General features: G+C 40.1%; 1 protein-coding gene across 3 annotated transcripts in view; it reads left to right on the forward strand.

Moving 5' to 3' along the window:
* Positions 1-21756, forward strand: part of RXFP1 (relaxin family peptide receptor 1) — a 94329-nt gene that overhangs the window by 55764 nt on the left and 16809 nt on the right. The window contains exons 6-12 of one of the 3 annotated variants that reach the window (XM_067036885.1): positions 499-570; positions 5539-5610; positions 5700-5771; positions 6358-6432; positions 15356-15427; positions 17300-17371; positions 21188-21259. In XM_067036885.1, the coding sequence (XP_066892986.1) occupies positions 499-570; positions 5539-5610; positions 5700-5771; positions 6358-6432; positions 15356-15427; positions 17300-17371; positions 21188-21259 (507 nt within the window). The remainder of the gene's footprint in view (positions 1-498; positions 571-5538; positions 5611-5699; positions 5772-6357; positions 6433-15355; positions 15428-17299; positions 17372-21187; positions 21260-21756) is intronic. The other 2 variants (XM_067036886.1, XM_067036887.1) reach the window with 2 other exon arrangements.

Genomic DNA, 21756 nt, shown 5'->3' on the forward strand with positions numbered 1-21756 from the left:
CTACCTTTATAACTAGAAGTTCCAAATAAAAACTAGCCTAATCATATGTGAACTTAATAAAGAAACAAAATGACATGATACCCAGCTCCGCTAAATTATTTTGTTATGTTTACCTTTTTTAATTTTTGAGAATCTTTTGACATTTCCTCTTTCATTTTTCATTTTTTTTAAAATTTTTATTGAAGTAGAGTTGATTTACAATGTCGTGTTAGTTTCAGGTGTACAGCACAGTGACTCAGTTACACATATACATATAAATATCTGTATTCTTTTTTTTTTTTTGACATTCTCTTCCATTATAGGTTCTCACAAGATATTGTGGTAAATTACGCACGACACAAAATGCACTGGCTTGACCATTTAGCGTACATTCAGAGGCCTTACAAACACCCGCATCTCGGCAGGCCTATCACCATCCCCCATCCGCAGAACGCTTTTCCTTTTGCAAAACTGAAACTCCATTTCCTTACGTTTTCCTTTTCATAATCGTTTTCACAGGTGCCTGCAAAACAACAAGATTAGATCCGTATCTGTCTATGCTTTCCGAGGACTCTACAGTCTTACTAAACTGTAAGTACCAGCGCCAACCGTCCGCGGTGGCCTGCCAGCCCGACCCATCCCACCCAACACGGCCCTGCCGCCCACGACAGCGGCCACGGGACGCGCAGACAGCTGGCGGTGCAGCACAGCCCTGGGGCCAAGGGCATGCGACCCTGAGTCACACAGGCTGCAGTCCCAGTCCCGACCTCACCACTCACTGGGTGCGCGAACTTGAGATCTCAATTTCCTTTCTAAGCATCACTTCCCTCTACCGTAAAATGCAAACTGCCACAGCACCTACCTCAGGATCGTCGTAAGGAACGAGCGAGCAGATCGGTGGGAGGAACTGGGCACACTGTGCCGGGCGCGTACTAAGAGCCCAACGTGCATTAGCCGCGGCAACAGGAGTGAGTGCTGAATGAACTTTATGCACGCGAGCAAGCCTGGTGACGGTTAAACTTCATGGAGGAAACAACCCAGAGACTTCTCCGGTTACTCTTTTCCCACGAATTCTGCTTTTACAAATACATAAAGCACGATAAGTTGAAAAGAACAAAGCTTTTTTCTATTATGGTAAAATATATATAACAAATTTGCCATTTTAATCATTTTCAAGGGTTGCGTTCAGGTCATTCACACTGCTGTACAACTATCCATCTCCAGAACTGTTCACCTGCCCAACTAAGACTCCACACCCACTAAACACTAACTCCCCACGGCCCCTCCCAGCCCCTGGCACCCACCGTGGTACTTTCTGTCTCTATGAATCTGACTAGTCTAGGGGACCTCACAGAAGTGGAATCAGGTAGTATTTTCCCTTTAGTGTCAGGCCTTTTTCATCACATCTTAAACTTAGCATAATGCCTTCAAGTTTCAGGCATGTTGTGACATATATTAGAATTTCCTTCCTTTTTAAGACTGAATAATAGTCCGTTGTGTGTGTGTGTGTATATATATATATAAAATACCACATTTTCTATATTCATTCCTCGATGGATGGACATTTAGGTCATTTCCACCTTTCGGCTATTGTGCATAATGCTGCTCTGAACGTTGGTGTACAAATATTCGAGTCTTTGCATTCCATTCTTTTGGGTGTACGCCCAGAAGTGGAATTGCTGGGTCATGTGGCAGTTCTACATTTTGATTTTCTGAGGACCCACCATAGCATCTGCACCATTTTACATTCTCATCAGCAATGCACTGGGTTCCAATTCTTCCACATCCGCAACAACCCTTGCTATTTTCTGGGATTTTGTTGTTGTTTTGTGTTGTGTTGTTTTTAATAACAGCCGTCCTTATGGGTGTGAAGTAGTATCTCATTGTAGTTAAGAGCTAAGCTTTTTAAAATAGTCTTTCTCAAAGTTCTGTTCCATTTCAGCTGCATTTTACCAGGCAGCTGAAACTTACCACCTAGAAGTTATTGAATGGAAATATAACCCCAAAAATCACATTAATAAACAACTCCCTGAATTTCTATTTCTGGCCCCTTGCCTTCTATCCTACCCCATTTTTTACTCCTTAACCCAAGAAACTCTTTCCGGTCAGATTCCTCACAAGCTGTATCAGAGTTTGGGGTTGAGTCAAGAAGGCCACCTAATCATTTACTAGCAGAGAAGGTCACCGGAGACCCAAAGTCTTAACAGCAACCCCTGTGGCTATGTCTATCCCTTCCCTGCTCTTTCGTGTCTTAGCAAACTACTCAAAGTCAATGCTGGCCTCGTCCTCATCGTGCTTCTGACTGCCTTTCTCTACAGCCTCTCACAAAGCTATTCAAAACTTGCTGAACAGCACCTGCTTGGTTGAATGTTCAATGGATGTGGGGGAGGCTCTGGAAAGACAGCACAGACTGGAGAGTAAACTTCAGTGTCTTCCATCTGCCCCTTGGTTTTTTCCTGGCACGAGAATATTGTCTGGCTGTTAAAAGGTCACACGGTTCTGGTCTTTCTTGGGTAAACATCAGATACTGCTCTTCACTCATCCGTAGACATTCATCACCCCTCACAGTGTGCAAGGGCCTCAGCGAGACACCATGGGCGGCACAGAAAGAGAAGTCAGACCTGCTGCCTTCCAGCTCCTCATGACCTAGTATTTCAGGTAGAACCCTGTGCTTCCACCGGGGAGAGGCACCCACTCGCTCTCTGGAAGCTTACAGTCTACGGCGGGGAAACAATGCCAACATACACACAACAACGAGAGAATGGCAAAAGGGAGTTTACTTAACTAAGACTTAAATCTCTGCTGTTCAGACCACAACTGCTAAGACGATTCCCTAAAAGGAGTGATTACTTTGGGTCCAGAGCAGTGAAGGATGGCTCTGAAAAATGAAGAGGACGGGGCAAATCAGACAGCACAGGGCACGGGGGGTGGATCAAGTACCTTTCTAGAGGATGTCTAGTGGCTCTTAAGGGAACCCCTGAGGTGTTCAGGGCAAGTGTTGAAGAGATTCTTAACATCTTCCTGTGCCCAACTGGGGCTCCAGGTTTGCAAGGGAAGGAAGTGGCTCTAATATGGGGCCTTATCCTTTGCTACCCCCAAGAAGAGTCAAATCTGATGGGGAAGGGGAGATTCCTGGAAGGACAGATTTTACAGGACGTCAGCTCTAAGATCTGTCAGAGTAGCAAAAAGAGAAATCAGTGTGGTCCGTGTATCAGGGGAAGAGGAATTTGAACAAATACTTGCATGAGAATCACAGGCAATGAGGAAGAAGAACAGGAAAGAAGTTGAAGTGGGAGGTTGAACAGAGACCTCATTCCACTAAGATGCGCCAAGTGTTCCTGACGCGCCTGGCGCAAATGCTCAACAGCCCAGTGAATTAGGTACTGGCGTTATTTCCGTTGTAGAGTTGGGGAAAATGAGGGTTTCTGAAGTTGCTGTTTGTTTCAGGTCACACTATTAACAAGTAGCAAAGCCAGGAACCAAACTGTCTGACAGCAGAGCTGCATTAGAGAAACTGAGACAAAAATAAACACGCAAGACAATTTCTCTGCCATTTTAAGACAAAATGGAAGGAAAGAAAGGAATTTTGCACACATTTGAGTCCAGTGCTTTTGCTACCATTGGCAACCTTAGGTATTTTGAGAGTCTCACCTCCACTTTACCAAACCAAAAGGACAAAGTTAAGTGGAATTAGAGTTTTCCAAATATTTCCCTCTCTTTACCAGCTTCTGTTGGGCTGCGTGTGGTTGTGTGTGTGTCCAAAAGTTTTCTTCAGAAAAAAAAAGAAAAAAGGCCACATAAAGACTCTAAGGTCGGGGCTTCCCTGGTGGCGCAATAGTTAAGAATCTGCCTGCCAATTCAGGGGACACGGGTTCGAGCCCTGGTCCTGGAAGATCCCACATGCCGCGGAGCAACTAAGCCCGTGCGCCACAACTACTGAAGCCCGTGCGCCTAGAGCCCGTGCTCCGCAACAAGAGAAGCCACCGCAATGAGAAGCCCGCGCACCGCAACGAAAAGAAGCCCCCGCTCGCCGCAACTAGAGAAAGCCCACGCACAGCAACGAAGACCCAACGCAGCCAAAAATAAATAAATTAAATAAATAAAATTTTTAAAAAAATAAATAAGACTCTAAGGCCTTTATAAAAGAAGAGAGGTAATTTTGAAAGTCGTTAAAAGCTGGTGTTTGCTTTTGGAAGAAAACAAAGAAATAAACCGGAAAGAGATCAGCATAACAGAAGGAAGAGGTGGTTCGCTCTGCAGAAGAGTGAGAAGTACAGCCGGGTCGGGTCACGGTACAATGGGTCTGACTCCCCAGCAAGGCGTTCAGTGTCTTTTCTCCAGAGCAGGGCCACGCCTGCCTCCAGGGGCATCTCCCGCATCCCCTCCACAGCCTCTTCACCATGACCCCTCACCATGTCACCGTCACACCTCTCACCTTTGCATAAGCCATTTCCTCTGCCTGGAATTACTCCCTGCCACGCTTTGCTTTGTGAATGCTACACCTCATCCAAGGCTCTTGTCAACTGAGCCTCCTTTCTTTTTCTTTTCTTTTTTTGTAATTAATTTTCATTGGAGTATAGTTGCTTTTACAATGTTGTCTTAGTTTCTCCTGTACAGCAAAGTGAATCAACTATACGTATACATACAGCCCCTCTCTTTTGGATTTCCTTCCCATTTAGATCACCGCAGAGCATTGAGTAGAGGTCCCTAAGCTCTACAGTAGGTTCTCATTAGTTCTCTATTTTATACACAGTATAGTGTATATATGTCAGTCCCAATCTCCCAGTTCATCTCACACCCTCCTTTTCCCCTTGGTGTCCATACGTTTATTCTCTACGTCCATGTCTCCATTTATGCTTTGCAAATAAGATAAGATGTGGCACATATATACAATGGAATATTACTCAGCCATAAAAAAGAATGAAATTGTGCCATTTACAGAGACGTGGATGGACCTAGAGACTGTCCTACAGAGTGAGGTAAGTCAGAAAGAGAAAAACAAATATCGTATATTAACGCATATATGTGGCATCTAGAAAAATGGCACAGACGAACCTATTTGCAGGGCAGGAATAGACCTCTTTCTTTCACACTCCCTTTTCCCCTCTCCCCTCCAAGCTCTGCTTCCCCAGTCCCAGCAGAGGCCGGCACCTCCTCCGCTGAAAAGTCAGAGGACCCGTATGTTCTTGTTCTTTTCCCTCTGCTGCTGCAATAACTACCTGCTCACATGCTGTCTTCTACTAGATGCAAAGCCCCTCAGAGAAAGTGATTCCACACCTAGCACAATGCCATAGAGTAGGGGCTCAAAACAATTTGATGAATAAATGAATAGACAGAGTGCGTGAGGGATTAGCTGATGGTTGGTTGATTATTGGGAAATTAAAAACTAGACGTGAAAAGGTCAGTGATAAAGGACTTTCAGGGCTCCGAAGGCAGGGAAATGGACTGATGAGAACAACATATAAGAAAATTTAAGATGGATAATTATTGTTCTTCCTTTCCTTGTTATAAGATATCAAGAAGGTATCAAATTTACTATAGTTATTTCTCTTTTTTCAGGTATCTCAGTCATAACAGAATAACCTTCTTGAAGCCGGGTGTTTTTGAAGATCTCCACAGACTAGAGTGGCTGTATGTTTAATTTATGTGGCATTTTATAGTATTAGTCTTTATGTTCGAAAAATATGTAAATGAACCCATTTTTTTCTTCTGGCTGGCAGGATAATTGAAGAGAATCATCTCAGTCGAATTTCCCCACTAACATTTTATGGACTAAATTCTCTTATTCTCCTGTAAGTACTAAAAATTTATGCAAATATTTCAAATGAAGGAAAAGGCATGAATAAAAATTACTGCTTTGGGTTTAACAACATGACATTTGGAATTAAAACCCTAAAAGGGAATTTTCAACTAAAAACCATCTCCTAGTCATATCCTATGAGGCTATTTTGTAGTTGTAACAGTTTTATAAGATCTTCCATCTTCTAAAATGTCAGCCCATCAAAACTGAACACAGCCCCACTGCCATGTTTTACTGAAATATTCTTAAGCACACCAGTACTATCCTATATTAATCTTGGTAAAGAAAAATACATTTGTTTAAAATCAGCTCCTTTTCAGTACCCACTACTGAAGGGCACAGGACTTTTCTTCAGTTGCTGACGTTACTGCTTCCTCCATATGATGGCTACCGTTTGTCTAATTTTATTACTAACAAGCACTTAAATATATCAAGACTTACAGAAAAAAAACTTGAGTGAGAAGACAACGAACTTAGTAGATGTTCACAGCTTTATAAGAATAATGATAAAACCACGTTTGACTTCAGTTGAGAAAAGAAACAGAAAAATGAGACTCCTGTTTGTTTCTCTTTTTCAGAGCACTGATGAATAACGTCCTTACCCGCTTGCCTGACAAACCGCTCTGTCAGCACATGCCCAGGCTGCACTGGCTGTAAGTTGCTGTATCTCCTCTTTTTTAAAATGTTTACTGAAATATAGTAGTTGACTTACACTGTTGTGTTAGTTTCAGGTGTACAACAAAGTGATTCACTTATACATATACATACATCCACTCCTTTCTAGATTCTTTTCCCATATAGGTCATTACAGAGTATTGAGTAGAGTTCCCTGTGCTATACAGTAAGTCCTTATTAGTTATCTATTTCATATATAGTACTGTGTATATGTCAATCCCAAACTCTTAATTTATCCCTCTCCCCCTTTCCCCTTTGGTAACCACAGTTTGTTTTCTATGTCTGTGAGTCTCTTTCTGTTTTGTAAATAAGTTCATTTGTATCATTTTTGTAGATTCCACATATATCATATGGTATTTGTTGCTTTCTGACTTACTTCACTTAGTGTGATAATCTCCAGGTTCATCCATGTTGCTGCAACTGGCGTTATTTCATTCTTTTTATGGCTGAGTAATATTCCATTGTATATATGTACCACATCTTCTTTATCCATTCCTCTGTTGATGGATATTTAGGTTGCTTCCATCTCTTGGCTATTGTAAATAGTGCTGCTATGAACATTGGGGTGCATGTATATTTTCAAATTAGAGTTTTCTCCAGATATATGCCCAGGAATGGGATTGCTGGATCATATGGTAGCTCTATTTTCAGTTTTTTAAGGAACCTCCATGCTGTTCTCCATAGTGACTGCATCAATTTACATTCCCACCGACAGTGTAGGAGAGTTCTCTCTATCTCTTCTTACAGAAGACAACTTTTCTGGTTTTGCCTAGTTCATTTTGGATGTCAGGGTTTTTCAAATGGTAGTTGTTAATATTTTTAGCATGATTTTCTTATTAAACATCCCTATTCTCTAAACTAACTCCTCTAAACTCTTACCAAAATAAAACACCTCCAAGAAACAAAACATACTTTGGAGGCAGGAAGAAGGAAGACAGAAGGGATGTTATGATATCTATGTAACATCACCTCTTCCCCCTGTCAATCTGCTCACCTGTTCACTTGGTAGAGAGAGACTAAGCCACTTTAGTTTCATTGCTAAATTCTGTGTAATAAGAATATGATACTTAGACTTTATTTTTGATGTCTCATCACAACAGAATATGTTCCACAGAGTTTTTCACACAGTAGTTTTGTTGGTGGTAATTAGCATCACTCTACCTATGCAGAACTCAATTACCCAGTAAATGTGTCTATTTAAAATACAGGCAAAAATGAAGAAATAAATCCAAAATATTTCTTTAAATGTTCAGTCAATAACCTGCATATACTCTATTATATGAACATTTCCTCTGCCGTTTATTTGTAGGAAATTCCCAAAAGTTTGGTCATTAGAGTCCTAAGCTCACAACAGACTAGAAGAGCCAACTTAAAAGTAGGAGGGGGAGTTAGAAACGTTGATTTTAGTAAGTAAAAATTAGCAAACTGATAATAAAGCAGGAGCGAGAAATTCTATAAAAAGCAGACAGAGTAAGTCAAAACACACTAGTTTGGAACCATCTAGGGGAAGAGAAACATCCCCCAAATCATTAGTAAGTCCAGAGGGCATCTTGATATGACAGTATAGTACCCTCAGTAATAACGAACTAAGTCATAAAGGAAAGGGCAAATTAAGTGCAATATCCTTTGTGGTGATTAAATTTGTGCTCGAAAGAATTCATTAATGGTTATTACATGCTCAGTGATCCAAACTTAGTTATGAAGTAAAATTGATTAATATTTATATGAGTAAATTAAAAATTCATGCATTGAGACCAGAAGCAAATGTGGGAGATTTTATGCCCATACAATAAGAAATCTTTCCTTTGCTTTTAAAAAGGTAGCCAAATGTATATTTCAGATAAAAATAAAAAATGATTAGGATTTATAACTAAAGGCGTGGACTTCTAAAATTTTTGTTACTAAAATTATAATCTTTAAATTTTAGCTATCCAAAACAACTCACTCCACATGCATCCCTGAAAGTGAATGTTGTCCCAATTTTAATGCTAGTAATAATTTTTGCTTTATAAGTATTCATTTTTTAAAATTAATTACAATATCTTTACCTTGCACGTGAACCTTCACTTAGCAAAGTATAAACTAGAAAATCTGTTGGATGTGTTGGCAAACATTTGTTTAACTATGGTTAAGTAGAAAAATAAAAATAAAAAAGGAGATATGACAGCCTAGGAGAACATCAAGATATACAACAGAAAACAGATTAAAACCTTTAATATAGTTCTTTCAAAGCAATAAGAGAAAACTGTAAACACCACACTAAAAGATGTGAAATTCAAAAAGGAAGGAATATAACTAATAAATAAGCATATGAACAGATGCGGCAATAGCCAAAGATGAGCTAAGGAACAAGAGGGTAAAGTAAACTTTTATCTGGGGATGAGACAAAGCAAGTTTATATATAGGCAGAAGAAGCTAATGCAGAGAATTTGTAAACATGGAACACGGTGAGGATGCATTATGGAGCAAGGTCCTGGAAGCCGTGGAAAGGATGGACAAATAAGATGGGATACAGACACAGGTGCAATAAAGATGAATGCACCTGCCCTGCTTCAATAGACATGGCACAATTTCAAGATCATAATATGAAGTATAAAGAAAAAGTCACGGAAGGATACATATTATATATGACAATTCCATTCCAACAATGCTGTGCTGAAGCTGTAGACAGCCTCAAGACAATATTGCTCCCACTCTACCAATGAGAAAGAACTTTACAATCTACACAGTCTTAATTCTCTCCAGCCTGTCAGTCATAAGGCAAGCAGGTAAACTGAATTCTAAAGAGTGACCAAGAGAGACGGGACATATACAGTATTTCACCTTTGGCAGAGCACAAGGTGAAGAGTTGACCCTCATACAGCAGGTACAAAGAAAACTGCTGAAATTTTAATAAACCTGTAAAGGTTAAGTGTGGGCTAGTGTAACCCTTTGGAATACTGGGAACTCCATACTCAAGGGAGTCAGCTATTCCTAACAGGCTCTTCTTCTCTGGCCTCCACCAGCTCATGTAAAAAGCTGGGAGTAATTAAGGAAACCAGACAGAGTCTTCTTTGCAGCATGCAGGCACAAATCCCACCTTCCCTCTTAGGAAGCAAAAGCTTTACACCATGGGGAGAGGGACAGAAAATCTTCCTGCAGCCAGGGACTGTACATAGATCCACTGCTTCCAAAGGAGCGGTAGCAGCCAAAGCTCTCTACTCCAGCAATGGGGGCAAATAAACCTCTCCAGCCCAGGATCCTGCACTGTTGCAAAGTGGGTTGGGGCTTCTGGGGCATGCAAGACAACAATGCTGAGAAAGCCCCATCCCAGAAAGAGCAAGAGAAACAATCCTAGTCAAATTAAAAAGCAATCAACAGAACTAGGCCCAGAGATAACTCAGATGTTACAACTACCAAACAAGGAAATTAAAATACTTATGATTAATCAGTTAAATGATATGGTGGGAAAGGTGGGCAAAACATACACACATGGAAAATGTCTGCGAAGACATGGAAGCTTTAAAGAGAATCAGAGAATTACTTTAACAGGCTGAACAGAGCTAACAAAAGAATCAATGACCTTGAAGATAGGTCAATAGAAAGCTTTCATTTGAATCAAAATGAAAATGGAGCATAAAATAAAGATAGACCAGAGAATCTAAAAGTCACAGGATAATATAAAAGTGTCTCAAAATGCATTAAAGTGGTCACAGAAAAAGAAGAGAAGGACAACAGGAAAAAAACTTGAGTCTGCTCACCAGACACACAGCAAAGCCAATCTACTGGCACCAGATTGTGGTGAAGGAAAGTACAGCATTTATTGCAGGTGCCAAGCAAGGAGAATGGGCAGCTCATGCTCAAAAGACCCAAATTCCCTGAAGGTTTTCAGGGAAGGGTTTTTAAAGGCAGGGTGAGGGAGGGGACTGCAGGGTGTGTGATCAGCTTGTGCACAATTCTCTGATAGGTTGGTGGTGAGGTAACAGGGTGATGTTATGGGAATCTCAATCATCAACCTTCTGGTTCCATCCAGCCTGGGGTCTACGTGCTGGTGATCAGCAGCATGCCGTTAACTTCCTCCACCTGGTGAGGGTTTTAGTGTCTGCAAAACAACTCAAGGATATGGCTCAGGGTATTATCTATTGCCCTTGAGGAGGAACTAAAGGACCTTGAATTTGTTTTATGGCTAAACTATTACTATTTTGTCTTGCTTGACTATTTTCCTTTGTTTCACCATTTTCTCACTTCTCTGATTAAATCTGCTCTTTGGAACTCAGGGAAGGCCTAGGAGGCTAAAGCTTTTCTACAAATAAGATGTGGGGGACATAGGGTCCTGCTCATTTTTCAAAGAAATATCTGAAGAGATAATAACCAAGAATTTTCTAAAATGGTATAATACAACAAACCAAAAAAAATCTAAGAACCTCAGAAAAGAAAACAAGCAGAAGTAGAAAAGAAAAAAAAGAAAAAAAAACTGGACAAATCATAGTCAAACTGCTGAAAACCAAAGAGAAGAAAACCAAAGAAAAAAGCTTGAGGCAACCAGAGAAAACAGAGATATTCAAGCTGTAAAACGAAGATAAGAAATGCAGCACTGATTTTTTTTTTTTTTAATGGAGGGGCTATGTTAACATTGGAAAAAAATCGCCTTCTGAACAAAGACTATCACCAGGGATAAAGAGAAATACCACAGAATGATACAGGGCTCAATTTGGCAGGAGCCACAATAATCTTAAGTGAGTCAGCAGTTTCAAAGGAATAAAGTGAAACCATATTTTTTTTTTTTTTTTTTTTTTTTTTTTTTTTTGCGGTATGGGGGCCTCTCACTGCCGCGGCCTCTCCCGCTGCGGAGCACAGGCTCCGGACGCGCAGGCTCAGCGGCCACGGCTCACGGGCCCAGCCGCTCCGCGGCACGTGGGATCCTCCCGGACCGGGGCACGAACCCGCGTCCCCTGCATCGGCAGGCGGACTCTCAACCACTGCGCCACCAGGGAAGCCCGAAACCATAAAACTATAAAGAAAAATAGCCTGGCATCAAGAGATGTCACTTAAAACTAAGAAATCTACCAATATGTGGATATTTGATATTCCTAAGGTGAATATTAATAAATAGCATATAATTGATCAAAATCCTATGGTGAGAGAGAGAGATGAAAGAAAAGGCAGGAAGACAATATATACTAATTTCATCATTTCTTATAGTAGGAAATTGATAAGTGCTATTGTTATTTGGTAAAGTTATAATTATAAAGGTTACCAATAGAATATACAAACCTTTTTCAATGTTAGAAGAAATAAAATTTTTAAGCCATTTGTTGAAAGATTTTTTAATCTATAAAACCATATAATAATATTTTTAAATAGCAGACTAAGGTAAGATACATTAGTCAGATCGATAAACGTAAGTGGGCTAGAATTACCTAGTAAAAAAAAAAAAGCAGATTTTCAAGTTGGATCACAGAGCAAAACCTAACTCAGTACTCTGTACAAAAAAGTCCAGCTGTAACTAAGTGATTAAGAAATATTAAAAATAAAAGACTGCTCAAAAGTATGCCATGTAAATGCAAACCAAAGAAAGCAGGCATCATTTTTTATCTAAGTAGGTAGAAGTTTGGCCAATTTGCATTAAGCAGTACAAAGAAGGACATTTAAATGCTATAGTGTGCAATTTCCAATACAAGATATTATATTAGGAGTATATATATGCACCAAATAGATTCATATAACAACCAAAACAAAAGAAAAAGACATACATAAGCGGTAAGAAATAATAATCCACCTCTTTCAGTCCATGAAAGATCAAGGAAAACCAAAAAAAGGATATGGAGAACTAAATAACATAGTTAACAAATTAACCCTAACCGCTACATATCAAAGTGCAAAGCCCCTTCTCGATAACAGAACAGATTTATTTGGCGCGGCAAAGTGCCCAGCTAAAATGCTACATTCCCAGACTTCCCTACGTCTAAACAGAGCCACGTGGCCGAGCCCTAACTAATGAGGAGAACGATGTATAGTGTGGAACTTCTGGGCAACCCCCTTAAAGAGAAACAGGCAGACCCTCCCTTTCTTTCCTTATCCAGAAAAGACGGATATGATGGCTCAAGCTTTAGCAGCATCTTGGAATACAAAGACAAGGACCTGTGGACAGTGAATATGAAAGACCTTAGGTTTCTAACAACTTGGTAAAATTACCAGACTAGCCTTGGACTACCTAACCCTAGATTTTTTTTTTTTAATCCTTGTGTAGTTATGCTGTTATAGTTGGGTCTCTGTTCTATGTACCTGTGCTTAATCCTAATAGATATAAACTGAAAGTGAAGAACGCCCAAAAAACATTCACCAGAATTGACCATGTATTTTAGGACATACACGTTCACAAACAAAACTCAGAAAACGCGGGATTAGTCTAAAGCAGAAGGAGGGTCATCGCATCCTGGGTGTAGGAGACCAGGTGCACATACAGGTAAATCACGGATGTCGGGCAGAAACGTGAAGGCTTTCCCCTCCTTCATCACCTCAATTTTCTCTGTGAGATAGGAGCCAGAAAAGTACGGGAGGAAGCAGAGGGAGAGGAGATCTGCGTGTTTACAAAAAGCCCCTAGGGGATGAGAGAGGGACTTGAGAGGGTAAGATTCTTGGTGTTTTTATTTTCTGTAATTGTTGTTCTTCACATCCAAGAACCAAATTTTCATTTTCAGCCAGTTCTGCCATGTATAGAGGGAAACATAAAGTGGTTAGATTGAGAGGATCGTTAAGTTGAAAAAGTGGTCCAGGCATTAAGTAAGCAAAACACCCCCTCAGGTCCACTAGAACTTGGAGCCCTGGCACAAGGAACAGATTTGTATGCCAGACCCCTGCATATCAAGAACTAAAACCTCTAATTTTAGGAAGAAAGCCAAAGCAAATTCACAAACAAAGATTAAAATAAACTCAACATTGAATTTAACAATTTAATCAAAAGTCCCTAGTTTATGCCTCTTACTGACTTTTACAAATAGTAAATTAATATTAACCTAGATATTTTTGCTACCTTAATAGAAAAAGAAGTTACAGGTGTAACTAACATCAAGAAATTTTGTGAGCCTTAGGAGAACGTCACCCCCTGGTGGTAGATTCATGATAACAACAACAAAGTAGGAAAAGGAAATAGAACAGTCTGTGTCGATGATAACCTTCATTATGGAAGGACAAAAGCCGTGGCCAAGCCTAATGATCAAAAAAGATAGTGGGCTTCCGTGGTGGCGCAGTGGTTGAGAGTCCGCCTGCCGATGCAGGGGACGCGGGTTCGCGCCCCGGTCCGGGAGGATCCCACGTGCCGCGGAGCGGCTGGGCCCGTGAGCCGTGGCCGCTGAGCCTGCGCGTCCGGAGCCTGTGCTCCGCAGCGGGAGAGGCCACAGCAGTGAGAGGCCCGCGTACCACCACCACAACAACAACAAAAAAATAGTACTACAAGTGCTTCATTTCCAGTTTACTAGAATAATAGAAGTTCTTCTTTAGAAGGGTGATCTAGAATCAAGATTTAAGATTTTAACACAACATTCCATATGTACAGAAATCCTGTCTACAAAAACCTTGTTATATAGTATATGCCCTTCTTAGATCACTATAGTAATAAGAAGCTTATTCTCTGGACACCATGGATTGTGAGCTTATATTTGAAATGTTTTGTGTCTTTCAACGAGTAAATCTGATTTTGCAGTCTGATGCAACAGAGAAAAGCCCTATGCCTGACTTCAAATATATCTCTCTTCTTTGCTCTCCTCTGTGATAAATACACCCTTTTAGTCCATTGACTTGATTTCTAGAACCCTTACATGCTGGCCTTCCAGATCTTCCAGATCGACTTTGTCAGCATCCATTTTTATTGCAGTGCCAAAATAAAACTGACTGTCCCAGGTATAGCCTCTCAAGCAGAAAAAATGTTACTCATGTTTCCTGCATAGATTTTAGTAGCTGTGTCAGACTTCAGCTCATATATTTTCGTGGCAATTGTTCCTGAATGGCTTTACGTGGTATGGTGACTGGTAAGCAACGTGCTGGGTAAAACAAGTAGATTTAAGAGCCAGCATCTGCTTCTGAAAGCGTATCCCTGAGCTCAGCTGACTCTGTTCTATGAACTTCCACCATAAACCCTACGACAAGGTAAAAGACAGGCAATAGAAGAACGCCTTCATGAAAACCATGAAGCAGAGACAATAAAACATCAACTTTTTGACAAGTATGCTGCTCAGACCAGACTCCCATTGGTGACCTAGCATCACACAGCAAGGGAGCTCAAGTCAGGTCTGCAAGCAGCGCCCCGAGTCGGGAGTGGAGAGCCAAGGGCAGCTGTGGGTCTCCCTCTGCACTGGCCTGTGTGGCCATATAATAAAGCAAGAAAGCATGTTCTCAGTGGTAAAAGGCTATGGAGAACTTCTTCTGGGAGTGTCTAGGCAAGGGAGGTAGAGGTTAAACACTGTTTTGCGGCAGCATCTTCTGCAGCAGTCGTAGAATCTTCTGCAGGCTCTAGCAGAAAGAGTCACGCCACTCAGAGAAATGCCATTGGTACCTCTGGATGGGTGTTCAGCGAGGATCACTAGGTGCTTTCTGTTTATATAGCTGGTAGTTACCACAACAAAATCTTTCCATGTGCTTTTTTTCATTCTCTTCACATTCCTTAGGATACATATGTACCCATATGAACACCTCCTACAGACGCAACTCAAAACATTTTTACTAGTAACACAGAAAAAAGAAACATTAAATATAAATATATCACTTCGGCTATTATGTAAGTGGCTACACTTACATTATGTGAGAATCCCTATGAAATATGCAGTACATGGGAAAAGGATATTTTACTAGAAAACAAATCATTCTTAACCGACTTTTGTCTGTGATTAAAATTTAGCTTTATCATTTTTTATTTTTATATTTCAGGGACTTTGAAGGCAACCATATCCATAATTTAAGGAATTTGACTTTTATTTCCTGCAGTAATTTAACTGTTTTGTAAGTAATGTTTTGTCCTTTTGAAGTACCGTTTTATCTCTTTACAAATAAAATGAATCATTTATGAGAACAGAATCTAGCATAAACATGCATAGTAATTATAGAAAATGTTCCCTCTCAACTTGAAGTTTTTTGAAAAGGAAGCACATTGGCAAAATTACTGAAGTTCAAACCAGGCATAACCACAGATTCACCACATACACGGGTCATCGCAATGGTACTATCTTACATGAGACCTGCTCTTCTCAACCTTACAAGTAAGACCCAATTTAATGGAAAAAAATTTTCTCATAAACCACCTAGAATCTGTCCTTGGATCTCAGTTTGAGAAACACCAAATTAAAGTCCTAACCTATAAAAATTATTACTGCAAAGATTGTGGGGGAAATTAATTATAACTTTTAGAAGCTGTAGCGTGTTCACATCCCCGAGGACACCAGCATAAACCTGAGAATGTCATCGAGTATAATTTCTCCTTATACTCCTCTCTGGCTTATTTTAAATTCAGGGCGCCTCTTCCATAACAGTGAGGGATACTGGGGCTTCCTTCAGTAGAAAAGTATAACTGCCTCATTTGCAGTTTATTCTTCCAGAAGAGTATTTTTCAAATTGTGGGTTGAAACTCACAAGCAAGTGATGAAAGCAAAGTAGTATGTCCCAAGCCGCATTCTTTAAAATGAAATAGAATAGAATTGAATTGAATAAAAACATCAGAGTGCAATTCAGATGACTAAATGTATTGTTCCATGAATCTTGGGTTGTGTGGGTGTATATTATGTCCCAATGCAAAATGCATTTTTCTACTGTCGGTTACCATGTGAAAAGTTTGAAAATCATCATAATAGAATATACAGGACCCCTGTGTACGGGCAATGCAATAGCTACCACTGACACAACAAAAATTTTTACCCAGTTATGCCCTCCGCCCCATTCCAGTGGGCTCAAAGCCACTGAAATGTGTGAACTTTTCTGCAGTGAGTTTAGCAGTCTTCAGATGCAGGATTCTATCAGTCATGCAAAACAGTTCATGGTAATTGCCCAAAGGAAACCAAATTGCACTTAAAGGACACAGGCCAAATAAATATCCAAAAAATGTAGCCCTTCTTTTCTATTCTACCTGTATTTGTTTTTAGAGAACCCTCTGAATGAAGAAATCATTCGTGAGTTTCCTCTTGGCAGATGCTTGTGCTTTTCTGGTCCAAGGATGCTGGGAGAAAGTGGTAACGGTTTGGAGTGCTGAGAGGAGATAAATACTTAAGCATGGCATGAGGCCAGCTTCCAGGCATGTCCCACAATGCCTCAAGAACTGGAAATCTTTTAAAGGTTTCCTGTGAGTTAGTCCTTTATGCTATCCCATAACATGACATCAGGGCAGAGATGAACTCTCAGGGCTTACAGTCTCATTCAGCATCCCAAACTAGAGATCTTCTGAGTTGGTCCAGCTTAAAGTAGACCTCCTGCAGCATCTCCACCCTGAATCACATCAACTGCCCAATGTGCGCCAGTGCCGCTGTGTGGGAGGAATTTTGTCCGACAGACACACCATGAAGCCTACAGAGGCGGCCCTAAGACAGCTGCTCAGTCTGTATTCTCAGGAGTCGAGGTTTTCACTCTTCGCCTGTGGAGCTCTTCCCTAAATCACTTAGAAATTTGAACACTATTTTACTTTTATCATCATTGAAAGATCTGGGAAATTTAAGATTAAAGTTATTACAGACTGGGTAATTTATCACTGCTACTTCAACCTCTCTTGATGTGAAAAGTGCACTCCATGTAATTACCTTTGTTTTTGCAGGCTGTTAATCTCCTCTCCAATAACTCACCTATCAGTTACCTCTGGAAGCTACAACATCCTTTTCTTTTTACTTTCAGGGTAATGAGGAAAAACAAAATTAATCACCTCAGTGAAAACACGTTTGCACCGCTCCAGAAACTAGATGAATTGTAAGCTCGATTACACATATATTGATAAGAATTTTCTTTCTACTGTTCCAGTTCATAGTTGTCACACGTATACATTTTTATACATTTAAGAAAGATTTATTTTTCTTTCTTCCTAGCACTATTTCTGCATACCCTGAGCCACAAAGGAATTCTGATAGTTTAAAAAATATGTGTAAAGGAAAACTATAAAATAAATATTTGAGGCAAGTGAGGTAAGGGAAACATAGCTGTGGAGAAAGAATAAAGTCTGGGGAGATCAATAAATAAAATACATCTTGCACCACTCTAACCCACTGCTGGAGAGGGATAGCAAATTTATCTTTAAGTTTCCTAGAGAGTTAGGATTTAAAAACCAGGAGGTAAAAAGACACCACTCTGCTGATTCTGAAACCACAGGATAATCTTGGATCCATAAAGAAATCAGACACTACCATGGGTAACATCCCAGACTGTAATAATGGAAAAGAGAGCTATTTATAATGTCCCTTTTTTAAGATCAATGACACAGTTCTAAAGGACATTAAGATAACTCTCTGATAAATCAAAGCCTTGTGGTCCAAGCACATAGGAGCTGATTGTCCAAATAAACTATACACAGGACAATAACTGAAGTACATGTCCTTCAGACAATTTTGTATTTTTTACCATTAATTTCTTCAATTGGGTTTTTGCTAAAGTTTAGGCTAGCCACCAGTTTGATTTTGTGAGTTCTAGAAAGAATCTGGAGTATGGACAGAAGGTACATGTTTGACAATTAACTGGGCAGAACTTTGATTCATTAAAACTTGTCTATAAAAATTAAAAGAATGTAACTAAACTGTTTCTCGGGACACCTTACCTGCAAAACAATACAGGTAGAAGGAATACATATGCCCCAGACAGAAACGTTCCTCGGGAACCAGTGCAGCATTCGGCTCCAAAACATCAATAAACACGCCACTGAAACCCCAACACTTTTCCATGACCATTAGCTTGAAACATTTTTCAGTAGACAGTACCAATCATTCACAAAACGCACAAGAAAATCTCAACAGATATCAGAACCAAGCAGCTGCTGTAACAGCTCCCAGGGCCTGGCAAGTGAACCATACCATCAACACACAGGAAATTATTTTATTCTCAGTAGTAGGGAGAGGTGCATGTAGGTGACTCGAAAGGTAGTATCTAGCCATGAAAATACAAGCTAGTCGAGGGGTCCATACTTTTCCTTGTTCTATCCTACTTGCCACTGCGATCTGAATACCAGAAGGCAATTTCTGCCAATCCTGACCTGCGTGGTGGCGCTGAGGTACAGGTTCTAAGTATCAGTAACCAGTAGTGAGCATGGAACACAACAGCTTGGTCTGTAACCAGTGCTAATGCAGCTTCAGAGGAAAAGGAAAGAGCAACAAAGGGGCAGAGAGGGTCACCAAGGCCAAAAATTAGTCCTGCCTAAACCCTGCCGAATCCCATACCCAACGCTGGCTTGAAAAATCGGATTTACGGGGATGCAAATGGCATGTTTTCTAAGAGGTGATGGCTTTAAATGGGTAGGTCTAGACCTCACATGAGTGGCTCTCCCTTTGAGACGGTTTGGGCTACACTCTGCCCCTCCTGTCTTCATACCGCTGACAGAGTTACCCAGGGCAAATAAATTGGCCACCCACAGGATTCACTTCTCACAGTAGCCTTTAAATAGTTCTGATGGCAGAAACTCTGCTACATGCTCGATTTACTTTGTGCTTTTAAAATCAACTACTCTAGGTGATAATGTGTTTCCTGAGCCCATTCAGAAATGGACCTCAAGTCCAGTTCAGTTTAGACCAACTTTCCTAAAACGAAACTGAGAAAATGGTCTTTTTATACATCACTTAGGGTCTAGGCCAAATGGTTCCCGTTACATGATTCATGATAAAAGAACTGTACATCAGAATTGGCTCTAATAGCCAAAACAGCACTCCCACCAGAAACAGCTGAACATGATATTGCAAGATTTAATATCCTAGTGGACTCTTCTAAATCTGTTTTTCACATTGCCTGACTAACATGATCAATCTTTTACTTGGCTTCCCATACAAAGAACTGGAATTGTGCCGCCACTTTTACCTAAATATGAAGCAGGTCCTGTCTGTTAATGGTCTTCTAGGCAGGGATACAAAGCACAGCTATAGCCCCAAATTAAGCTAGATGCTGGGCAGCCCAAGGTGAATAGGTACAGGGCTTGCACCGAAAGAGCTCACATCCTTCAGAAGAGAAGAACGTATGTACAGAAACCGTTTTAATATGATGTTATAAGTGCTGTATGTGTTATCCATGCTCCATACGGGAGAACAGAGAAGACAACGCCTAACCTCCCTGGTCACAGAGGAGTGACATGTGAGCGGAATCTTCTTTTTTTAAGTATAGTTGATTTACAATAGTGTGTTAGTTTCAGGTGTACAGCAAAGTGATTCAGTAATGCATACCCATGCTTTTTTCAGATTCTTTTCCATTACAGGGTATTACAAGATATTGAATATAGTTCCCTGCGCTGTACAGTAAATCCTTGTTGTTTACTGAGCAGAATCTTGAAGGATGAGTAGGGAGTTCACCAGAAGGACAAGAATCAAAGCTTACTCCAAGCAAAAGGAAGCACCCGTGCAAAAACCCGGAGGTTGGAATACTGAGGTGCCTTCAGGCCCTGGTGAAAGTCATTTTGACTGAGTAGAAAGTGGTAGGAAACTGAGCTGGAAAGCTAGACAGTGGCAAGATATTTAAAGGCTTTTTTTATATCACACTAAGAAGTTTTGATTTTATCTTCTATGCAACAGTGAGCTATTGAAGGATTTTAAGAAAGGGATGAACTTTTTGAAACATTCCTTTTGTTGTCAAATCAGACCATCTATCTTTACAGACAATTAACCTATGAAAACATAAATAACAAAAACCGCCTCAAGGTTCAGTTTACAGTATAAAAATAAAACATTTACAGCAAAGACATTTATAGTATTGATTACATTAGCTACTTTTTAGTTTTAAAAACTCAGTCTAAATCTATCTTGCCCTTCCAAGTTGAATTAAAGCACTGCAATAACAAATAGATCTATTCCCATGCTTCTCCCTGTAGCAGCTAATAGGATTTGGAGATGGACAGGGAAAGTGGTTAGGCTTTCTCTTAGTATCTCTTGATGACATTGAAGAACTCAAACCTATTGAAAGATTGTCTTGTTTAGAAGAATCTGAGGCCTTTCTCATGAGAGTTGCCGCCGTCAACGCTACCGTAAGAGCTGCTACTCTCCGAAATCTTCTCACAACTAAGCTACAAGTTCATACCACTTTAGGCAGCCCAACCTCTATACGTACATGAAGTAACATCCAAAATATCCCACCCCAGGTGTGTATGAGATCCGGTATATATCAGCTGTGGAAGAAACTGGAAACTGAAATAATCCACTTCCAGTTGAAAATTATAATACACCCAAGCAAAGGAAAAAATTAAGGTTCCAAAGCATATTTCTACTTTAGCAAAGGAAGGAAGGGAGGGAGGGAGGGAGGGAGGGAGGGGAGGAAGAAGAGAAAGGAAGAAGGGCACAACACATATATTCATTGAATTAGAAAACTGTATCTATGAGAACTAGATCAAATACCACCAAGTACTGTCTCTGAGAGAGCAATAAAATGGGATGAAATATTTTTATCTTTTACCATCTCACTCCCTTTTTAAAGTTTTGACTTCTATTAATTAATATAACTCATTAATGGCATTGTTTGAAAGTTGTCTAATGGTTTTTTAATAAATTACAGAACTATAAGTAAAGTCTTACGGAAATAATATGATATTTGCAATTGTTTCCCTAGGGATTTAGGAAGTAATAAGATTGAAAATCTTTCACCACTTGTCTTTAAGGATCTGAAGGAGCTCTCACAGTTGTAAGACTGATACGAATTTTGTACCTTTATTTTTTAATTTATTTTACTTCTAAAAACTGTGATTAAAATATACATAAGTATGTATATTTACCATCTTAACCATTTGTAAGTGTACAACTGTGGCATTAACTTCATTCACATTGTTGTGCAACCATCACCACCATCCATCTCTAGAACTTTTCCATCTTTCCAAACTGAAACTCCATACATATTAAACACTAACTCCCCATCAACCCCTGCCCCTCCAGCATCCATCACTCTGTTCTGGCTCTACGAATTTGGCATCTCTAAGTACCTCATAAATCAGTGGAATCATACATATTTGTCCCTTTATGACTGGCTTATTCCACTTAGCATAATGTCCTCAAGGTTCATCCACAGGTTGTAGCATGTGTCAGAAGTTCTGAATATTATCACTCTGAATAATAATCCGCTGTATGTAAGTACCACATGGCGTTTATCCATTCATCCATTGGTGGACACTTGGGTGGCTTCCA

The sequence above is a fragment of the Kogia breviceps genome, chromosome 6 (assembly GCF_026419965.1).
Source record: "Kogia breviceps isolate mKogBre1 chromosome 6, mKogBre1 haplotype 1, whole genome shotgun sequence".
NCBI classification, from domain to species: domain Eukaryota; kingdom Metazoa; phylum Chordata; class Mammalia; order Artiodactyla; family Physeteridae; genus Kogia; species Kogia breviceps.